Genomic DNA, 19,679 nt, shown 5'->3' on the forward strand with positions numbered 1-19,679 from the left:
ATCTTTGTATTAACCACTTCTCTTTTTCAGGTCCCATAGAACAGTTACCTGACTACACCCACATTAGAGCCAACATGTCATAGGGTGTTAATTGAAGACTGCATTAATCATACAGAATATAGTACATGTTTATTTGTGTATATTTGTACTGTGTTATCTGTTGTATCCAATAAAGCACACAAAATCAATAGTGCAGAACAAAACATGCCTATACAGTAATGAAGGACAGGGTATCGTGACTATAACAACATTACTTTATGTGACTCCTAATTCATATTAGTACTTTACAGTGTCCAGCACTGAAGGTCTGACAGCAACATGTGCTGCAGCCTTTGGATTATCCTAACCTAACAAGAACTGGAGACTTTTGTAATGATTACTTAACTTAGCAAACAATAAGGTGAAACAGAAAAGAGCCAAAGAAAGGAAAAAAAATCCCTCCTACCCCAGGATTCAAACTGCAGGCCACCCAATGTCTAGTCAAGCGCCACACTCAGTCTACAGGAGGGATGGATTTTCTTCCTTTAAACCTAAGTATTTATTCTTGTACACTACGGTACAAAATGGCTGTTGTAGGGTTGCATAGATTTGGTGCACCACTGATTCGCCCGACCAGGAAGGTAAACAGGCTGTGACAAAGGAATGCCGGTAATACAAGTTTGTTACTGTGGTGATGCAGTTTGGTAGCAAGTCATTTTTTTGTCAGAGTACACACAACTACTTGTCCTTGGGTCTACAAGAGTTATAATGTTGTCATCCATTGGTATATGCTGGGGCTCTGGGTACTTGAACGTGTTTGATGGACCGTATGGATACAGAAATGTCAGCTTCACTTGTCACTGCAAACTTCAAACACACAAGCTAACCACTGATTCTCTTTATGTCAACAAGTGACAAATCCAGCAATCGAATCTGGTGAAGCTTCATTCTTTGATAGAGCAACTCTCTCTTTCCTGAAAACATCAGATTATGAGTAAAATTCTATTTCCACTCTGCTATTTGAGATTGGCACAAGAGTGCAGTTTTCTGGTACCATGGATTGTATGTGAGAGTTGAAAGCAACATCCCTGTTGTCTTGAATAATCTTCATTGTTACAATACCCAAAGTAAGCAGCAGGTATGTTGCTTCATGCTCAATTTAACAACTGACACGGTGTCATTAGCTGGTCATGGTATTGCCTTTGCAAGCTATATAAGCTGGCCACATTTGAAAACTATACAACTAAATAAATTTCAACACAAAGGTGGTCTTTCAATACAGGTGGTCACTAATACAGGTTGCACTGTGCTTGGACGCCTTCATTGTGTAAGAAAGTTGGCATGGTCTTATCAGCAGTGGCTATTAGAGGTGTACACTCCCATATGGCAATAATAGACTACAAAATTCCACTATATACCACAACAAATTTAATTATATCTCTTGAATCCATTCTGGCCCCACCACAAAAATTTTACCAACAATAGACCATAACCTAATTATTATTTACTACAAAATTCAAAGAATTTGAAGCAGCACTTTTTGAAATATTAAGGATTAAAGTTTTAATAGAGCCTTTTGAACCTTAATTAAATTGATATCCCATAGTTTATGGATTACTTGAAAGATCAATTAACAGTCTTTGATTGCTGAAAATTTTATTTTAAAAATATTAACACAGTGGTGAGCTACAGTTGATTTTGTAACTCAAGACAGACCAATTTTTCATGAAATATTCAAAATATTTGTGGTCATAAATCAGAAACTATGTGGTGTATGAGGCTAAAAATTGGAATGGGTGATGAGCACCACAGGTACTACAAACACAAGTTTTGTCAAAATCTGAGAGGTGACCCTACAATTTCTCGGTGACTTGACATGGAATGACCCTAAACCCAAGAAGTTGGCATTAAGGGGAGCATTTGCCATAATCTCCACCAAGTCATCTTGATCTTCTGTCCAGATGTAGAAACACTTGCTGTCGGCCTAACTAGAATGCCAGCTGCTTCATCAATAAACTACAAACAAAAAGATACTGTCATCACAAAGTGTGCCATTGCATGTAGAGACTTACGCATCATGTTTGGCTGAAAGAAAGAACTCCCTTATGAGATCAAGATCATTCAGCTGTAGGGCTAGTTATAGTGCCTTAGAGTAATGGTTGAACTTGTGGTAAATTTTTTAAGCTGGTGGTCAAAAATATGGAGTCCTCTGGCTCCAGAACATATTTAACACGACTACAGTGAATTATATAACTCTCAACTATTCATATCGTCCATCCTTTCTTACCTAGATAAGCACAGACAGACTCCATGATGATCCTCAGTAATTTTTCAATAGTCAACTTGTCTGCTACAAAAATCTTATCAGTTTCAATGTGAGATGAATCTTTCACAGCAACAAACACTGCCACTGTATTCCTTGACAAGTGGTAGAAAGACACAGCACAGGAAGAGTTTTGTTGACTGTCTACATAAAGATAGCAAATGCAACACTAAAATTGTACAATGTACAGTGGAACCTGTCCTGTATAGAAAGGTCACCTCTCTAAAATAGCCTAATTGGCCAACTTTAATTCCTTTAGTGAGGCAGCTATACACTAGCCCATTGTGTAAAAAGCAAACATCAAGAAATGTTGGCCTGAAGATGACCGGCTTAGGACAGGTTCCTCTGTACATCAAACACATTGATGTCATGCATTCACAATGCAACAATCAAAAGAGAGGGAAATCGCAGTAATCATATACTGTACTGTGCTAAGCAGAAATGCCGTGTATATTTATCACCACTACTCTTGCCACTGCTATGGTACATTCACTTTAAGGTAAGTGAGGGTGGGTAATTCTGGACACTTAGCTTGTCTTCAGCAATGGAAGAGTCCCACAATGGCTAATGTATTACAACAAAAAATTGTACTGTAAATGCATCATAAGATAGGCCTTGCAACCATATAGCTACAGTTACTGTTAACTCATCAATGGAATATGCTGCAGTTGTTTTAGGACTGGTACCCATATCATTAGTCTCACATGGCCAGACCACTTTTTTCCTCTTTGTCACTGGGTAGGGAGAGAAAGGGTCTGATCTGTTTCGAATCCCCCAATTGTCTTGATATTAGACACCAACTGGATTATAAATGGTTCAAATATTTCATTACAATGGAAAGATTACCATCAATGTCGTTGTTTCATTCTCCCAAACTCCTCTACCTATTTCTACCTATCAAGGAGGTGTCACGTCTGCTCACGCTGTAGGTAGATCTGCGACCGCAGTCAAAGTCTTGACCGGGAAAATTTCACCTTGACCCTTGACTTGCAGCGTTTATTGTTTTTGACCGGTGACTTGAGCATTTCTTGTCAAACTTTTGACCTACATTCATTTCTCTATTTTCCTATACGCACCTGCGCTTGTAACCTAGTATAATATTTTCTTAGTGCGTGCTACCAGCAGCTGGGAGAGAAAAATCATTATAATTACGGCGAAATGCCTGTTGGAGCTTTAAAACATCTTAGAGATCCTTACTTCTTGTGAGTTACGTATAATCCCTAAACTTGATTATAACTACGTATAGTTTTCGATTGTGGGTTTCGAACCTTCTGTATCGTCTTGACCCTTGACCCACTGTAAGAGCTATTTAGTGGCCTTGACCGTTGACTTACAGTTTGACCGCGGTCGCAGATCTACCTACAGCAAGAGCCTGAGTGACACCCCTTGCCTATCTAGTCTACCTATTTCCTAGCCATATCACCTGTGCTGTCTACTCTGTAACAATAATGTACATACCATTGTGTCTGAGCATGGTCTGAGTAATTGCCGATTCCTGTCGAGTTCACCTGGTCAACTAAACTCCAAATAATGCCTTCATTTAGTAAACCTACGAAATACGAAATGTTGAGTTAAGTAGCCTTTATTATCTCTATTAGCTAGCTATGAACTCACAAGAAAAAGAAAAGAATCAAAACCAGGTAACTACTTGCCTGGCTAGGCGCTTCGCTGTCATAAGGGTGCGCTCCAACGAGAATCAGAATAGACTACTCGAGTTTGGATAAAAACCCGCGTTTCCAATCCCGGGTACGTAGTATATATAATCTAAAATTTAGATTTAAGATTAGGTACTGGGCAGTCAGCTCAGCTGGTTTGCAAATGGTACAATCAAATACATAATCTATGATCAAGTACAAGGTGTCATTTCTTGAGTAACTATAGCAACGTTATTTCACGTGACTCCTAATTAATTAATGCGCTTTACGATACAAAATGGCCGCTGTAGGGTTGCATAGATTTGGTGCACCACTGATACGCCCGGCCAGGAAGGTAATGATGAACCATGGCTTGAATAGTTAATTTAGCGACTGTTCACTTAGCTGTTGTTACCAAGATGGTCTACTGCCGCAGGAGCCGCGCAGTCTCAAGAGGTATTGTGTTCTCGTAAAGCCAATCTTTTGTGTGTGCGTGGGTATTAAAAAAAGTGTCTGGTATAAACCTTCGCCAATTTTGGTGGCAGGCTATATTGAAACGTCTCACGTGAGACTGCCCTACAAAATACTATGCACCTATCCATATTATCCCCCACCTGGGGGAAAAGGTGGGGATTTGACTTTTAAAAAATCAAATTCTCCACCCATGGGGGCAAGACTAGTGGTCAAATCCCCACATACTATGGCTACAGTACAATTTAGGAAATGGGTTAGTTTGAAAGTACAGTCAAATGTCCCAGAATTTCAAATCAGATACAGGCCATAATCCCCTAGTAATTCTGGGAGGGGGATAGTGGGGCTTAATATTGATAGGTGCATAAGAGTAAGACTAAAAAGGTAGTCCTGGTTACCTTAGCCAATTAGCTATACCGTTGGGCAGTAAATTTTCGTGGATTACTAAAATGTGGTAAACTCAGTAAATTTTGTGGAACAAATTTTTGTGGTTTAGACATTGATCTCCATACAACTTGTACAAGAACTACAAAAGATTTAATCTTCGTGGATAAGACGTCCACAAAATCCACGAAAATTTGTACCCTACAAAATTTTCTTGCCCTACAGTATTTATTGTCTTTCTTCCACCCTTAGCAGGCCTGACTTGGCATTAGTTTCTAATAATTGCATCTGTTTGTTCGAACTAACTATCCCTACCAATACCCAGCAACATCTTTTGGTTGCTAGAGCTTGGAAGGAAGATCGATATAGCTGTTTACAACATGACCTTCAGCTTTTTGGCTGCTCTGTTATTCTGAGATTGGTCGTTTAGGCTGGGCACATTGCCCAAGTGGCTAATGCTTATGAAGTGACAAAGAAGACTACAAGATTCCTGTTTGAGCAGGCTGCTTGCATTGCTGTCCCCTTCTCATACAGGATTTTTAATTCTAGAGCCTCCCCGGGCTGGTATTGATCTATTGGTTTGAGCATGCTATAATCATTATTTTTGTATTGTAATTTAATAGTGCAAGTCTTGCCATGGCTCCTGTACTGTCCACCCTGTGGGTATCAGTGCATGGTACCCCCCTGTGGGTATCAGTGCATGGTACCCCCCAAGTCTAAATCCCTGATTTTATGTAGTATATTGTTTTAACAAAATAAGACTTCTCATAATCAAACATCTGATGTGTGACTGCCCCACAAAATACTAAGAGTAATAGTCTTTACACCATATTCCCTAACCACCCTCTTTTAACCCCTGTTATCATACATAGGATCAAAAGGTTTGGCTGGCATTCCTCATGTTTCCTTTGAAATGGCCACAAACTTTTGTACAAGTTATTTCTGTTAGTGGCTGAATCCATTTATTTTTGACAGCATATTTGGGTATATTGTTATGAATTGGTGATATAATTCAAAACATCACGAAATGGTTCAAAGACAAACCACAGCACCAAAGAACATTCTGAGTATGTAAGTGAAAATTGGTGATTCTTCGAAGCATTTGTCTGAAATACATACACTAAAAATGACTCGCCAGGAATTAAACATAGAAACCAGCTTGTTTCCCTAACTTTCGCCAACAAATAATTTACAATGTATAGATACAACTTAGTAACATTTCAGCTCAACAAAGATGATGTTTACTTCACAACCAGTGCTACAAACCAAAAACAGTACAAGAAGCACCTCTGCAATAAATCCACTGACTACAGATGATTCTTCGCTACCCTGTAGGGTTTGATTTAAGGTAGTGCATTATGGGTTTCAGTGTTGACTATCACTATAGAAATGGGACACAAAGAAGGATCCCTCTCAGATGTAAAATTACCTTAGTGTGGTAATGAACTTGTCCTGAAATTATTTGCTATGAAAGTTTGTTACCTTGCGAGTATAGCTACGGTTCAAAAGCATGTGTATGTTGTCCTTTAGCCATCATATAGTTGGTGTGTGTTGTACAGAGGTTACTAAATGATGTAAGCCGTGAGGGATTATGGCATAGTGTCCTTAATTAGGAGGTGGAGTGTCCATTAACGGAGGTCTGCAACCGCCAAGTCCCTTCTTCATTGTCTGGTGAAGTTATTCAAAATATGCTACTGGTACCTTGCTTGCTTGGTTAAAGATTTAGCAGTGCTAGGACCTCGAATTGTTGATGGGTGGAAGTTGATGCGATTCTATGCCCATATAACAAATCTGCTGGGGTTACAACATGTGATGGTCCTCCATACAAGTACGTGACCGGTCTATTATTCAGAGTTGATTTGACCTCTGTCAGGATTGTAGCCAACTCATCAAACATTAGTGTGGACTGTCCAATGGTCTTTCTCAGACAACGCTTAACACTTTGAATCAGCCTCTCCCAATAGCCCCCCCACCAAGGGGCCTTCTCCGCAATGAATCGCCATTCAATCTGTTTACTGGTCAAGTGATTACAGACTTCTGCTTGAGTGGCGATTTCTTTTGAACAATGCTTGAACGTTTTGGCATTGTCAGACGTAATCACCAAAGGCAAACCTCTTCGTCCACAAAATCGTCTGAAGCCAAGCAAGAATAAGGTGGCTGACAATTCCCTGGTTAACTCCAGATGGACAGCTCTCGTCAAGGCGCATGTAAACAAGCAAACATACACCTTGCAGCTACATTCCTTACTGTCTGGGCTACGTACGTAGAGTGGTCCAGCAAAGTCAATTCCAGTGGTGCTGAACAGTGGAACCTCACTGACTCATTCAGCTGGTAGATCTGGTACTATTGGGGAGGGAAAAGGTTTCCCATCATATTGTCTGCAAATATATGGATTTTTGTATCACCTTCTTCACCACAACACGACCCTTAACAATCCACTATCATTCCCTCACTGCTGCCAAGGTCTCGGGTGTACCATTGTGATGCACCTCATTGTGTCTCTCCATCACCAGTAGCTCTGTGAATCGATGCTTAGTGGGAAGCAAAATCGATTCTTCATACTGGTTGACAAATCTGACTGATTTAAACGACCCTTACAGCAGATGATCTGTTCATCATTCGAAAAGAGTATCAATTGCCCCTTGTAATGTACAGTGTCTCCAGCTTGGTACTCCTCCGTGAATGTGTTTCTTTGTATTGACTTTACCCAACTGTCCTCAGCCTCCTTCCATTCAGCGGCAGTTGGATCCTTCATGTTATTGTCTCGAACTTGTTTCCTGGCCTTCAGGTAAGCTACAAATCTCAACACTAATGAAGTTATTCTCAACAGCCTCAGCTTGAAATTGTACCTTTCAATATCTATGACAGAGTAAAAGTGCTCAGAGCAGGTGTCAATGATGGCAGAGAAAGTACAATATCTGGAGGAGGATTTCTTACTTGTTCCTCCTGTGCTTCAGATGGATCATATCTTGTAGGCATATTCAGCCACGCTTCGGAAGATTTCTTCAAAAATTCTGGTCCTTCCCACTGCAACTTATTGTGGACTAGTTCCCTGACTCTACAAGATCTAGAGGGGAGGTCTGCAGGGTTATTCCCACCTGGACAGAATATGCACCTGTCAAGCTCTGTATCTCTTGTACACAATCTCTTGTTGTTCTGTAACCAACACAAAACTGTAAACGAATCAGTCCGGCAATATGTGTTTTGGTCCAAATTAGGAGCCTTACAAACACGGGTCACCAACCCCGGGACAAAATCGTGGTTCCCAGCAGTTACAGTCGAGGGATAGTTTGAGTCTTCAATGGAGCTACTCTTGTCTTTGAAGAAGTTAAACACACACTCACTTGTCGATCTTCATATTCAGTATGCAAGTACACAACAGCAGCATATCCTTGCACCGAAGCATCACTGAATCCGTGTAACTAACTGTTGTGAAATAATGCAGTGCTTCTGTAGCTCAAAATAACATTGAGGTATACTTATCTATGAAATTGCTTCAAACTCCTCTGTCAGATGTTGCCATTGGCGTAACAAATGCCCCTCCAGAATGGAGTCCCAATCAAGTTTACTCTTACACAAAGTTTGGAACAACATCTTGGTTCCAATAACAAATGGGCTCAGCAACCCCATTGGATCAAACACCTTGGCAGATATTTGTAAAATAGAGTGCTTCGTTGGTGGCAATGACTTCATAAAATCAGTGACTTTCTTAACATCAAAGTGGAATGTGTCGAGCTCTGCATTCCACTTCACTCCTAGCAACTTCACCTCCTGTGTCTCAGACTCTTCTCCTACTGTGGCATTGATTTTCTGTTGCAAGGGTTTAGAATTAGTTTTCTACTTGCATAGATTGAACCCTCCTTGCATTATTAACTGCCGTCTCTTCTGGTAGAGGTTGAAACCTTCTTCAGTTGTCTGCGCCCCACTCGTGAAATCGTCCACATAGAATCCACTGACCAAATTCTCAGCTATATTGGGTTCAGTCATCAGGTAGCGAGTGACATCTTGATGAGTTGTTTCAGCCAAAATAGCTGGACTAGGGGTTAGTCCGAACATTAGACGACAAAAACGGTACTGGACAATCTGTGGATCAGGTAAGTCAATATCATCAAACTACAGAAACTTAAGCATGTTACGGTCATCGGGTTTCACTACAATCTGATGAAATGCCTTTTCCACGTCAGCCACAATACCAATAGGGTAACTTCTACATTTTATCAATATGTCCAAAATGTGAGGAGTGGTATTGGGTTCCTTCTCAAGGCAATCATTTAATGACAGATCCTTCAATCCATCCTTAGCTGACCCATCAAACACAACTCTTGTGTTTGGTAGTTTCCTTGTCCTCACGTATCACTCCATGATGTGGCAGGAAATGGCATCCATTTAATTTCTCCTGATTCTGTGGGACTTGCTCTATGATACCATCATTCAGCTGCTTACGAAACACTCCATCATAGTCCTATAAAATTAATTCATTCTTCAGTAATTTCTTGTGTAATTCATTCAGCCCACCCACACACATGACAATCAGATTGTGGTCTGGCTTTAGTTAATAGTTATACTTGCTGATATATACACCTGGCTGCAGGTGTATTGTCTGTTGTAGTGTTGTTTATATTCATCTTTGTTGTGTTGTAATTACTTAGTGGTTTTTTGTCATGCACACAATCAATATAAGTAAGTTTGTAAGTCTATAGCAATAATTTGAGGTTTGAGCATACAGATATTGTACTAGGAAATCCATGTAGGCCTCCTGGAAGTGAATATCAATATGTGGGAAAATCCCTACTTTAATATTGAACAGATGTTGGTAACACACTAATGTGGGGACACATAAGTATTGTTGTCATTCATATCTCTTGCTTCACTACTTTTTATTGCTAGAATCCTACTTCATTTAATAATTTTAATTTCACTAGTACATAGTAATCATTCTTTATACAGTATGGTGCCTAGTAGCTGGCACAGTGGTGGTCGCCAATCCTTCTTGTTTATTTCTAATCTCAACTTGTCTGTTATTGCCAAAGCTAAGGGATCACATCCATATGTAGTAGGTTATAACAGCTACCTAACATAGTCATGAGACAAGAGCTAGATAGTGATTTTTGATGAAAAGCTTGGGGGGAAAAAAAACTGTCCCAGTTAAAATATTTTTGGGTAAAAAAAAATGCATGAATGTAATCACATTTTATTTTAATTGAAAATTTCTGATTTAACCTATATTCCAGACAACTGGATTAAAATGCATGTCTGGTATAAAGCATTGTGACTTTTGAAGTGTCAGTCCTATGGTAATAATTTCTAGACCTACAGTATCTTTGTGGAGGATAGTAATATATGACAAGTGCCCAAAAAAAATTTTGGAATTTTCAACTAGAGTAGGGTGGACCATATATAGCACATCGATAAAAAGTACTGAAACAAACTGGAGTAGTGCATGATCACAGTAAAACAATAAGAAGCGTTATATCCCTAAGATACCATAATGGAAATGCACAGTAGGAATATAATACTTCTTATTGTTTTACTGTGATTTAATATCATGCACTACTCCAGCTTGTTTCAGTACTTTTATCGATGTGCTATGGTCCCTACTCTAGTTGAAAATTATACTTGTTCGTTAACTTTTTTTGTAAATAATAATTATGACTGGTGAACCCACACATAGCACATCAAAATTATGCTGTGCACCCCAGCTATATCACTTATCATCTGAAAAGTGAAGTATCCATTACACTATGTTGTCAGCTATGTTCAGCCGGTTAAACAGCATTACGAATTAAGAACAGTTCAACAAAAAAGCACCTCTGTAATCAAAGTAGCCACTATGAAAAATACGGACAATTTCTGTTATGAAGGGAAGCCATCACATGCTACCACCAAATCGACACCTTTCACTGTCAGCAAAGATGAATGGGACACAAAGGAGGACACTGGTAAGTCCATGAAGAATGCATTGTACGCACTGCAGTATGCCGAAAGGCACGTGTCCAGCTGAAGCAACATCGAACAGTGAAAAAATCAAGCCCGTAGCTTTAGCTGTTATCGAGTTATGCTTGTCTGAAGGTATCAGTCAGCCATTAAATTCTGTAGCAACTAGTTGAAAGCGTTTTGGGTCAATCTGAAGGCTTGTTTTGGTTTTACCTAACCAATACTGCTTCATCATCATCAGGGAAAGGTGAGGCTGGTATTTGCATGATGTTTTTCATGGGCCACACCCACACCTTTGTGGTCCCTAAACTATACGGCACTATCATACTGTATGATACTGGGACACCATATTTGAACTTATCCTGTAACGTTAGTATAGCAGTTTCATGCAAATTATTTGATTCAACTCCTGATAATAGTTCCTAGTACTAGGGGTGTTGTGTATGTTAGCAGTAATGGATTGTGTCTTATTGTAGGTACCTGTGAGTGATCCTGAGACAAAAGTTACACGTCTCAGTAATGGCTTAACTGTTGCGTCTCAAGATAATAAAGACTTTCCTACTTGTACAGTGAGTGTGACCCTCTATCTTATAACATCAACTACACTTATCATGACAGGTTGGACTATGGATTGACAGTGGAAGTCGATTCGAAACACGTGAAACAAATGGAGTAGCCAATTTTGTGGAACGCATGCTTGTTAAGGTAAAACCATTTCAGTCTACATGGGAAACCACATCCTACCACAGTTACAATTGTGTGGTGATTACAATGTTAGGGGACAAAGAGACAAGAGGTAAATGCCTACACATCCAGAGAGCAGACTGCATATTATGCTAGAGTGTTGCCTAAAGATCTCCCTCAAGGTAAAACACATTGTACGTGCGTGTATTATAATTTTGCCAACAGCTGTGGACACATTATCTGATATGGTGCAAAATTCCACACTTGATGAAAAGGAAATAGAAAAAGAACGGGGCATCATTTTGAAGGATATTCAGGTCAGTTATTGTTGTTTTGTAGTAGAATTAAAGCACGGTGCATAGTTTGTACAATAGCTTGTGGTGTGTATACATGACAGCAACATTGACATGGTACAAGCAAGTAAAGTAGTAGAGTGTGTAACTAGTGACAGAGTCTTTGTACTGTACTATAATGGCCATATACTGCTATTTAACCTTCTCAGTTTCTTTATGATGTCATTTATCGCTGTCTGCATGGTTCCACTAAGTCATGTGTGTGGTTAACCATGCCTTGGTTACATACACAATTCATTAATGCTACCATTAATGAGCATTATGGTATAAGATTGCTCACCTTAACTTGCAGAAAATACATGCAGTATCATATCACACAATTGGCACATATGCTTAGTCAGCTGTGAACGTAATCCTGATAAAATTACAATTGATCATGAGTTCTTCAGTAGTCAGCCATACTATGAATTTGATATTTACACCTTACTGGTGGATGATCTGTGCTGTCGCACTTTATTATTCATGTCAAGTGTGTTGTGTAATTTGTAGAAATTACAAACAAAAGTTGAAGAGGCAGTCTTTGAACATCTCCACTTCATTGCTTACCAAGACACTCCTATGTCCTGGCCCACACTAGGCACATCAGAGAATGTTGTGTAAGCTCATTATTGTGATGATGTCTGTACAGTTAGTTGTGTTGTTCTGTAGGAATATCAGTCGTAAAGATCTTGCGGATTACATCTCCACTCACTACACTGCTCCTCGTATGGTGCTGGCTGCAGCTGGAGGTGTGTGAGCGTGCATACATGTGTTGGCTGTAATCTAAGCTTCAATGATTGTGTATGTTAGGTGTGAACCATGAAGCATTAGTCTCACTTGCTGAGAAGCGCTTCTCTGGCCTGTCATCCAACAAACATGTTGAAGTTGCACCATGTTGGTACACTGGTAGTGAGGTGTGTTTGGTTTGTCTGTTGTCATATTTTGCTGTATGTATAGTCAGTATGTACTTGTTTTATAGGTCAGGATCCGTGATGATGACATGCCATATGCCCATGTTGTGCTTGCTGTGGAGGTAAACATCCCAACATGAGTACTGTATGACATGAGCATGCATGTAAACACTGGTTTAAAAAAATCTTTTTTGCACAAATTCCAACAGCCCAGTTGTGCATGTCTAATTCAATCTTAGAGGTCCTCTTTTTGAGACATTTTTCATGCTGTGCTATATCCCGAGAAGGGCAACTAAACTATGTCACTCCCACAGCCTCCCATTGTTAGCAGTCATTACAGGGACACTTCACTATGACCCACCTTTTCTGTCATTTTTCTCAAGAGAAAGAACCTGGAGATCCATTTGTGTTTACCCTACGATAATCTGTAATTGATCTATACTGCAAGCTTAGGATAAAAATTATTTCCTAACAGAAAGAGCAGTTCCCTAAAAAAATAATTCAGATATGTTATCATTTGAGGCAATGCCAATATTCTGATGCAAAAGCATGGATGACTGTGCAGTGTTAACTTGTGACCTTATCTTTTGACAAGGATGGCATAATCAAAAATCATTTCTCACCATAAATAGAAATGTACATGATACTATAAATAGTAACAGTGTTAACAAATGTCCAAAGTAATTACACAACTTAATATGGTACTACCAATATCCTCTTTTTGACGGACGTTCTCGTCCTCTGCATATCAGTGTTTACTGGCAGTCATGTGCTCCTGCTACCACCCATAATAATATTTGATCTCCCTACAGTTGTATTGTTAACATCAAAGCAGTGTGTGTTACTGTGTAGGGTGTGGGCTGGACGCATCCGAACTATATTCCCATGATGATAGCCAGACAGGTTTGATCCATATTGTAATGATCGAGTAGTGTACCTGTCATCTTAGTTGGTGGACAACTGGGACCGGTCTGTGATATATGATACTAGTTCTGGTCACTTTCCTAACAGATTAGTACGGGTTAGTGTGTGTGTGTTTGCTATTTTGCGCGCACATTTCATGTTTTTCCTTTCAGAATATTTCTCCTAGTAATGGTGCTCGCAGCTTCATGTCTTTCAACAGGAGTTACACTGACACAGGCTTATGGTTAGTGTGATACAACTACCATATTGCTCATAACATACACTAGCATTTCTACCCAACTTTTAATTTTTCAACAAGTGTATTTATGTTGTTACCTTAATGTCAGGGGTATTTACTTTGTGGCTGATCGTATGCACATTGAAGATTTTGTGTGGAACATTAAGGAAGAATGGTGAGGTCATTTTGTATCACACTCTAAGGAATTGTATGTGTCAGGCATCGTATACGTACCGGGGCGTCTCATGCTGAAGTTGCTAGAGCAAAGAATGCTTTAAAACAGAACCTCTTGAAGCAGTTAGATAGTGAGTGTGTATATGAGTGGAGGTAGTATCTATGTATATGACTATATTAGCTGTGTGTAGCTTGTAATCACGTGATTCAAATATCTTCCACAGGTTCTACGCCAGTCTGTGATGACATAGGAAGGTAACTACTACATCTTGTATTTCTCTCCTACTATACTGTGTTACTTTCTTACCATAGACAAATGCTTGCATATGGAAGGAGGATTCCTCTTTCTGAGTGGTACGATCGTATTGAGGTATCAATGATTTGTGTTATCATATGGTCAGGCACTTTTGTATGTTTGAATAGCAAGTGGATGCTAAGGCAGTGACTAAAGCAATGGATGAACATATGTGGGACAAGTGCCCAGTAGTAGTTGGGATAGGTGAGTCAGGACCTGTAACTGCTCACTCTAATAATCTGTTCATTAGGTCCCATAGAACAACTGCCTGAATACATTCGACTGAGAGGTGACATGAAATGGAGGAGGTTATAATAACCAAATGGGACTATCATATAGAACATTGTACAATATATAATATTTAATAGGCATTTTTCTAAATGTAGTTAGTTGGGTTGTACCACTCACTGGCAGTCCAACATAGGCCGGATAAAAATTTGTTTCTCACCCTCCCATTTCGTTAGTTTCATTGACCAGATTTGTTTCAGCACAGGGGCTAGCTTGTGTGCTAAATTAGAGGTCTTGGGTCTGTCCATTGATGGTGTACTAAAAAGTAGCTACATGAGATTCACCAAACATTACACTGTTACTGAGGACCTGCACTTTACAGCTAAGAAGCCACAAAATCCTGTATTATTATGTGCAGCAAATCTCATGAAATATAACTAAGTTGCAATGAAGTACACTAAATATATCCACCTGTATTTTTGAACTGTTGGAAATGTACAATAAATGAAGTGTTCTGCAGTACAAATGAATCAAAGACACTGAAGTAGTTAAATGTTCATTAAATACAATTCATGATTTGTACAAGAATACATTAGTGTAAGCAGCTTTGATTGGTGGCTGCTGCCTTGTACTGGTATTTGCTCATAGTCTTCTAAAAAGTTACGTGGACAGGCATTTGAGTAAGGATTCATTCGAATTCCCTTGAAAGAGAGTAGCTTTTGTACCGTAACATCTCCATTGATAGAAGAAGGAAAGAAAACAATATACAGCTCCTCACAGAATTCTTCACTCACAATTACAATGGCATAAAATGGGGTCACTACTTGTAGCTGAAAACTTGCACTCAGGTGTGAAGTAATAAAGGGAAGAGGACATGATGAAGCTTCTGAAGGATTATAAATGTTATGTATTTTCAGGGTGCCCTGTTTGCTGCACAATGTAGCAACAGATCTGCTATCATACTCGGCAAAAGGAGGGCAGTTTCTACCAACATTCAGCATGGCTTTTGGCAAGACTGTACAGTCACTGACAGACATCATGTATATTTGATAAATGATAATACTTGTTAGACCATGTACTAACAGATCGTGCCGAGGACAAACTTCTTGTTTACAATTTCTGATTGGAAGTAGGGCCAGTCTTTTGACAGAGTTGCTATTACACGTGATATCACTCACATCCTCAGAATGTACAATAGAAAAGCTAATACTTGTGATGTCACCTTCACCACATTGATATAATGCATAAACTTTCTGTAGACCTCCTAATCTTTCAGGAGGATCAGTGATATACACTACAGCTCCACAAGAACTACAAGTAGCCATTTCAAAACAACACTGATCTGATACAGTTCCAGTGTACGGCTGGTGAATGTGTTTGCCATCATGTAGAGACAGAGTATTCCACTGACACAAATTTTCTTCATCCCCAAACAGTCCCTTACAGGTCACAATAATCTGACTATTCTCCCGAATGACGTTCACACATACCTGAGAGGTGCACATGATTGATTCACCAACTGGAAAAAGTTCAGAGAACGGAACTACCCAGACAGTGGAAAACTGATTATGGCTCCTCTGACTGACATGTGACTCAAGTTTCCACAAATGGAGGTGATCCTTTAGTAGATGTTTCATCCACACCAAAACATACCCTCCAGACAGAGGGTACACCTGTCTATATTCCATGTATGGCTTCACAGAATCATTGATAATGGAAATAAATTGTATGTTCTCTTTTATTGGGTAGCTTTTTAAATGATGCACTCGCCTACATGCTTCAAGCAGGATGCTTTTCCATGTACATTGGTACTCTATTAACTTGGTATTACAAATGACCACATCAAGCCACACACTGGCACACGCACGTTTCCAGACCCTATCCAGATCTGTGGCCCTTTGACACCATGTGGAGCTAACCCTGCAGGCTAGACTAAGGGACTTGTGATCAAGATAGGTCAAAATTAGCTCAGCAATTTCCAGTGGCAGTTCAGCAATGAAATCAACCTTGATACAGTACGTCCAACCATTACGGGCAGGATCAGTAGCAACTATTCTTTCTCCAGTGCTCGACCTATTACCCTGTATATAATTAAATAGTTCAAAACCCACCTCAACTTTTAATACAGTGTAATATAATAATATCTATCTATTTTTACTTACCATTCCAAGCAAACGAAACAGTAAGTTAGTCATGCTTACGGACAACATGATTAAAATTATATAACTTACACTAGTGTTTTATGCTAGTTATCAGACGAAGTGTCTATCATACCACATCGTATGAGAGTCGCGCCACTACATATTTCGCTGAAATACACTGTATTTATATACCAGATTTTTCACGCTTTAAAAATGAAATTATTAGAATAACACGATTCAAAATAATATAAAATAGCTATTTATGTGCATGTGACACTTCAGCAACTAAAAATATTCCTAACAACAATAATAAATATAATATGGGTACAATGTACATCTTTTCTAGGAGGTTCCAAATAAATACAATGACTGAACATGAAAAAAAGCATTTTACAAGTGCTTTAACTACAGCAGTATACAACAGTGCGATCAATTAAGAATAATATTTCAATTTTAAAATGTTTTTGCTTGTAAATACATAATAATATTATGTTTGCTAGAGAATAGAACATCTTCGAGAACGTTTACCCCTTTTCGACAACGCTGCACGTGTTGCAGCTTCAAAAACTTCTCTGACACCATCTCGCTTTTTTGATGAACATTCTAAGTAATGGTAGGCACCAATTTTTTCTGCCATAGCTCTGCCTTGTTCTGTTTTGATAATGGGCTCTGACTTGTCAACAGTAGGATCGTTCCGTAAGTCTGATTTTGTGGCTACTAACAGAAAAGGAACATTAGGACAAAAGTGCTGAACTTCAGGTGTCCACTTTGCTGGAATATTGTCCAAACTATCAGAACTGTCAACAGAAAAACACATCAAAATGACGTCGGTGTCTGGATAGGAGAGTGGCCGCAGTCTGTCATAATCCTCTTGCCCAGCCGTGTCCCACAATGCCAACTCAACACACTTGTTGTCCACCTCAATGTCCGATACATAATTCTCAAATACTGTGGGTACATACTTGTCAGGGAACTCATCTTTTGTGAACACAAACAAAAGGCAAGTCTTTCCACAGGCACCATCTCCCACTATTACAAGCTTTTTTCGCAGGGGCCCCGACATGACAAAACCTATAAAAAACATTCAGATGTGCTTAACAGTGTAAAATGCAAGTAACAAGGTGTTTACTACTTCATTAACATAATAGTTTCCACCTTTATAAAATGACAACCTTGCCAAAGCTAATGAACAACAAATCGAGAACACGAAAGATGGCACACAACTAGAAGTGGGTGTTACTTACCGTTTCTTCTTACCTTTTTTATTAAAATGCAATAGTAGTTTCGTAGATGCCCACACGAGCGCCCTATTTATACTGTCCTTGGAAAATGAAGTGACCTTGTTAGATAATCCTCGCGATCCTCTTCTGCCCGAATAGTTGCAGGCTTCCTTCCGTATCCTAACACCGTGACCGGAAAAATCGTTGCTATTTTTAATACTCATGTTACTATTTTTAGCACATATAATCTATTTTTAGTATATATTTGGCACTGTGTACCTATTTATAGCAGCATCTAAAATTAGCAACAAATTTTGCGCATGCGGATCCGTACTTTATTCCGTTTCTCACCTTCTTCAAAAGATTTGCAAGCGGCCGATCCTACTCAGAATAACGTAGAGTTGTGAGCGAGGATCCATCTTAAGAAGTTACAATTCTTTTACGCTGTGAGTTGTAACAACTGATTGTTGTATCGAAATTGTGTGTGTAAATCTTCATGTATGGTTGCCATATATTTTGATTTTATTATTTTTATAGCATGGCCAGCCTTAATCAATGGTTCTATAACCATTTTACGTGGTGGTTTTATTGCGTGTTTTGTTTGCTATTGATTCTTTGAACAGCATTAATTTGAATCGCGGTCACCGCCTGGTACCAAGTACCCACCCTTGCGTTTACGTTCCATGTGGCGTGCTACTTTAAGGTTGTTCTGTTTTTATTGCGCAGGTTTTGCTTAACAGTCTTTTACATCTGAAAGGAATTCTTCCCAAGAACGTATTTGGAACTAGAAGCCATTGGTAATGCTTGGGAAGATATTTAACAATGGTCGAGCCTTTTTTTCCCTTGGGAGCAATTTTAAATGCTTATGATTAATCTGGTAGCACAGTAAAATGATAGACAACAACTTTATTGTTTGATTTTTTTGGTGTAAATGTGATGTAATTGTTAGAAGGAAATGACCATTTATTTAAACATAATATTTACACATGAATTTCATAAAGAGTGCAAGATTTATTTCATTGTTATTCTACAGGTGTATCATGACTAGCGTACGCAAGAAGCTTGTAATTGTAGGCGATGGTGCTTGTGGCAAGACATGTCTCCTGATTGTGTTCTCAAAGGATCAGTTCCCTGAAGTATATGTTCCTACTGTCTTTGAGAACTACGTCGCTGATATTGAAGTGGATGGGAAGTGTGTTGAGCTAGCTTTATGGGACACAGCTGGGCAAGAAGATTACGATCGGCTGCGTCCACTATCTTATCCAGATACTGATGTAATTTTGATGTGTTTCGCCATTGATAGCCCTGACAGCCTGGAGAATATTCCAGAGAAATGGACTCCTGAAGTTCGACATTTTTGCCCAACAGTCCCTATTGTCTTAGTAGGGAATAAGAAGGATCTACGGTTTGATGAGGCTACCAGAAAAGAGCTTACCAAGAGCAAGCAAGAGCCCGTAAAAACAGAAGAGGGACGTGCAATGGCGGATAAGATTGGGGCGTATGATTTCTTAGAGTGCTCGGCAAAAACAAATGAGGGTGTGAGAGAAGTATTTGAAACAGCAACACGGGCTGCACTGCAGACGAAAAAGAAGAAAAGAGGAATTTGCACCTTGCTGTAAAAAGAGTTTTGTTTTTGCTGGGATATTCTCTTGTGTATCATGCTTTATAAATATATAATATTAATGACTGTAGTTCACACTAATATGTATACTAGTAGATTGAATCGTAAAATCATTGTCAACAGATAAAAATCCATTTTTGCATTTAGTTGTATTGTGAAACCGTATTAAATATTTCTGTGCACTCTAAAACTTTGGTGCTGGTGTTA

The 19,679-nt window shown here is 39.1% G+C and overlaps 5 protein-coding genes and 1 long non-coding RNA gene across 6 annotated transcripts in view; 3 read left to right on the top strand and 3 right to left on the bottom strand.

The window, feature by feature from the left end:
* Positions 1–188, top strand: part of LOC136259583 (mitochondrial-processing peptidase subunit beta-like) — a 14,837-nt gene extending 14,649 nt beyond the window's left edge. The window contains exon 19 of the mRNA XM_066053060.1: positions 31–188. Coding sequence (XP_065909132.1) covers positions 31–83 — 53 coding nt within the window. The 3' untranslated portion in view covers positions 84–188. The remainder of the gene's footprint in view (positions 1–30) is intronic.
* LOC136259597 (uncharacterized) lies at positions 58–4,186 on the bottom strand. Its single transcript, XR_010703305.1, has 5 exons — positions 3,917–4,186; positions 3,761–3,851; positions 2,267–2,446; positions 2,052–2,214; positions 58–1,995 (listed from the first exon to the last, which is right to left on the bottom strand). It is a non-coding gene; the product is annotated as an uncharacterized lncRNA (long non-coding RNA).
* Positions 4,180–14,715, top strand: LOC136259584 (mitochondrial-processing peptidase subunit beta-like). Its single transcript, XM_066053061.1, has 19 exons — positions 4,180–4,291; positions 4,342–4,392; positions 11,202–11,294; positions 11,344–11,430; positions 11,504–11,591; positions 11,635–11,726; positions 12,252–12,358; positions 12,411–12,490; positions 12,552–12,655; positions 12,721–12,774; positions 13,505–13,555; positions 13,602–13,673; positions 13,729–13,799; positions 13,903–13,968; positions 14,013–14,098; positions 14,192–14,222; positions 14,280–14,337; positions 14,391–14,466; positions 14,513–14,715. Exons 1-19 carry the CDS (start codon positions 4,235–4,237, stop codon positions 14,575–14,577), a joined length of 1,389 nt encoding a protein of 462 aa, XP_065909133.1. The 5' UTR covers positions 4,180–4,234; the 3' UTR covers positions 14,578–14,715.
* Positions 14,716–14,943: 228 nt separating this feature from the next.
* LOC136259582 (uncharacterized) lies at positions 14,944–16,803 on the bottom strand. The gene is made up of 2 exons (XM_066053059.1): positions 16,653–16,803; positions 14,944–16,571 (listed from the first exon to the last, which is right to left on the bottom strand). The coding sequence occupies exons 1-2, from the start codon at positions 16,698–16,700 to the stop codon at positions 15,039–15,041; spliced, it is 1,581 nt and encodes a 526-aa protein (XP_065909131.1). The 5' UTR covers positions 16,701–16,803; the 3' UTR covers positions 14,944–15,038.
* A 120-nt stretch (positions 16,804–16,923) lies between these two features.
* On the bottom strand, positions 16,924–18,079 carry LOC136259590 (ras-like GTP-binding protein rhoA). The gene is made up of 2 exons (XM_066053068.1): positions 17,889–18,079; positions 16,924–17,702 (listed from the first exon to the last, which is right to left on the bottom strand). The coding sequence occupies exons 1-2, from the start codon at positions 18,073–18,075 to the stop codon at positions 17,128–17,130; spliced, it is 762 nt and encodes a 253-aa protein (XP_065909140.1). The 5' UTR covers positions 18,076–18,079; the 3' UTR covers positions 16,924–17,127.
* Positions 18,080–18,139: 60 nt separating this feature from the next.
* On the top strand, positions 18,140–19,618 carry LOC136259595 (ras-like GTP-binding protein RHO). Its single transcript, XM_066053072.1, has 2 exons — positions 18,140–18,297; positions 18,885–19,618. Exon 2 carries the CDS (start codon positions 18,892–18,894, stop codon positions 19,468–19,470), a length of 579 nt encoding a protein of 192 aa, XP_065909144.1. The 5' UTR covers positions 18,140–18,297; positions 18,885–18,891; the 3' UTR covers positions 19,471–19,618.
* The last annotated feature ends 61 nt before the right edge of the window (positions 19,619–19,679 follow it).

Source organism: Dysidea avara, chromosome 7, assembly GCF_963678975.1.
Source record: "Dysidea avara chromosome 7, odDysAvar1.4, whole genome shotgun sequence".
Classification (NCBI taxonomy): Eukaryota; Metazoa; Porifera; class Demospongiae; order Dictyoceratida; family Dysideidae; genus Dysidea; species Dysidea avara.

Coding starts and splice junctions, on each gene's coding strand:
- LOC136259584 (XM_066053061.1), top strand. CDS start 4,235: ATGGCCGCTGTAGGGTTGCATAGATTTGGTGCACCACTGATACGCCCG. Junction 12,656..12,720: donor GTTGGTACACTGGTAGTGAG/GTGTGTTTGGTT, acceptor CTTGTTTTATAG/GTCAGGATCCGTGATGATGA. Junction 14,223..14,279: donor GTCTGTGATGACATAGGAAG/GTAACTACTACA, acceptor TTCTTACCATAG/ACAAATGCTTGCATATGGAA.
- LOC136259582 (XM_066053059.1), bottom strand. CDS start 16,700: ATGTTGTCCGTAAGCATGACTAACTTACTGTTTCGTTTGCTTGGAATG. Junction 16,572..16,652: donor TGTTTCGTTTGCTTGGAATG/GTAAGTAAAAAT, acceptor AATTATATACAG/GGTAATAGGTCGAGCACTGG.
- LOC136259590 (XM_066053068.1), bottom strand. CDS start 18,075: ATGAGTATTAAAAATAGCAACGATTTTTCCGGTCACGGTGTTAGGATA. Junction 17,703..17,888: donor ATTGCATTTTAATAAAAAAG/GTAAGAAGAAAC, acceptor TGTTTTTTATAG/GTTTTGTCATGTCGGGGCCC.
- LOC136259595 (XM_066053072.1), top strand. CDS start 18,892: ATGACTAGCGTACGCAAGAAGCTTGTAATTGTAGGCGATGGTGCTTGT.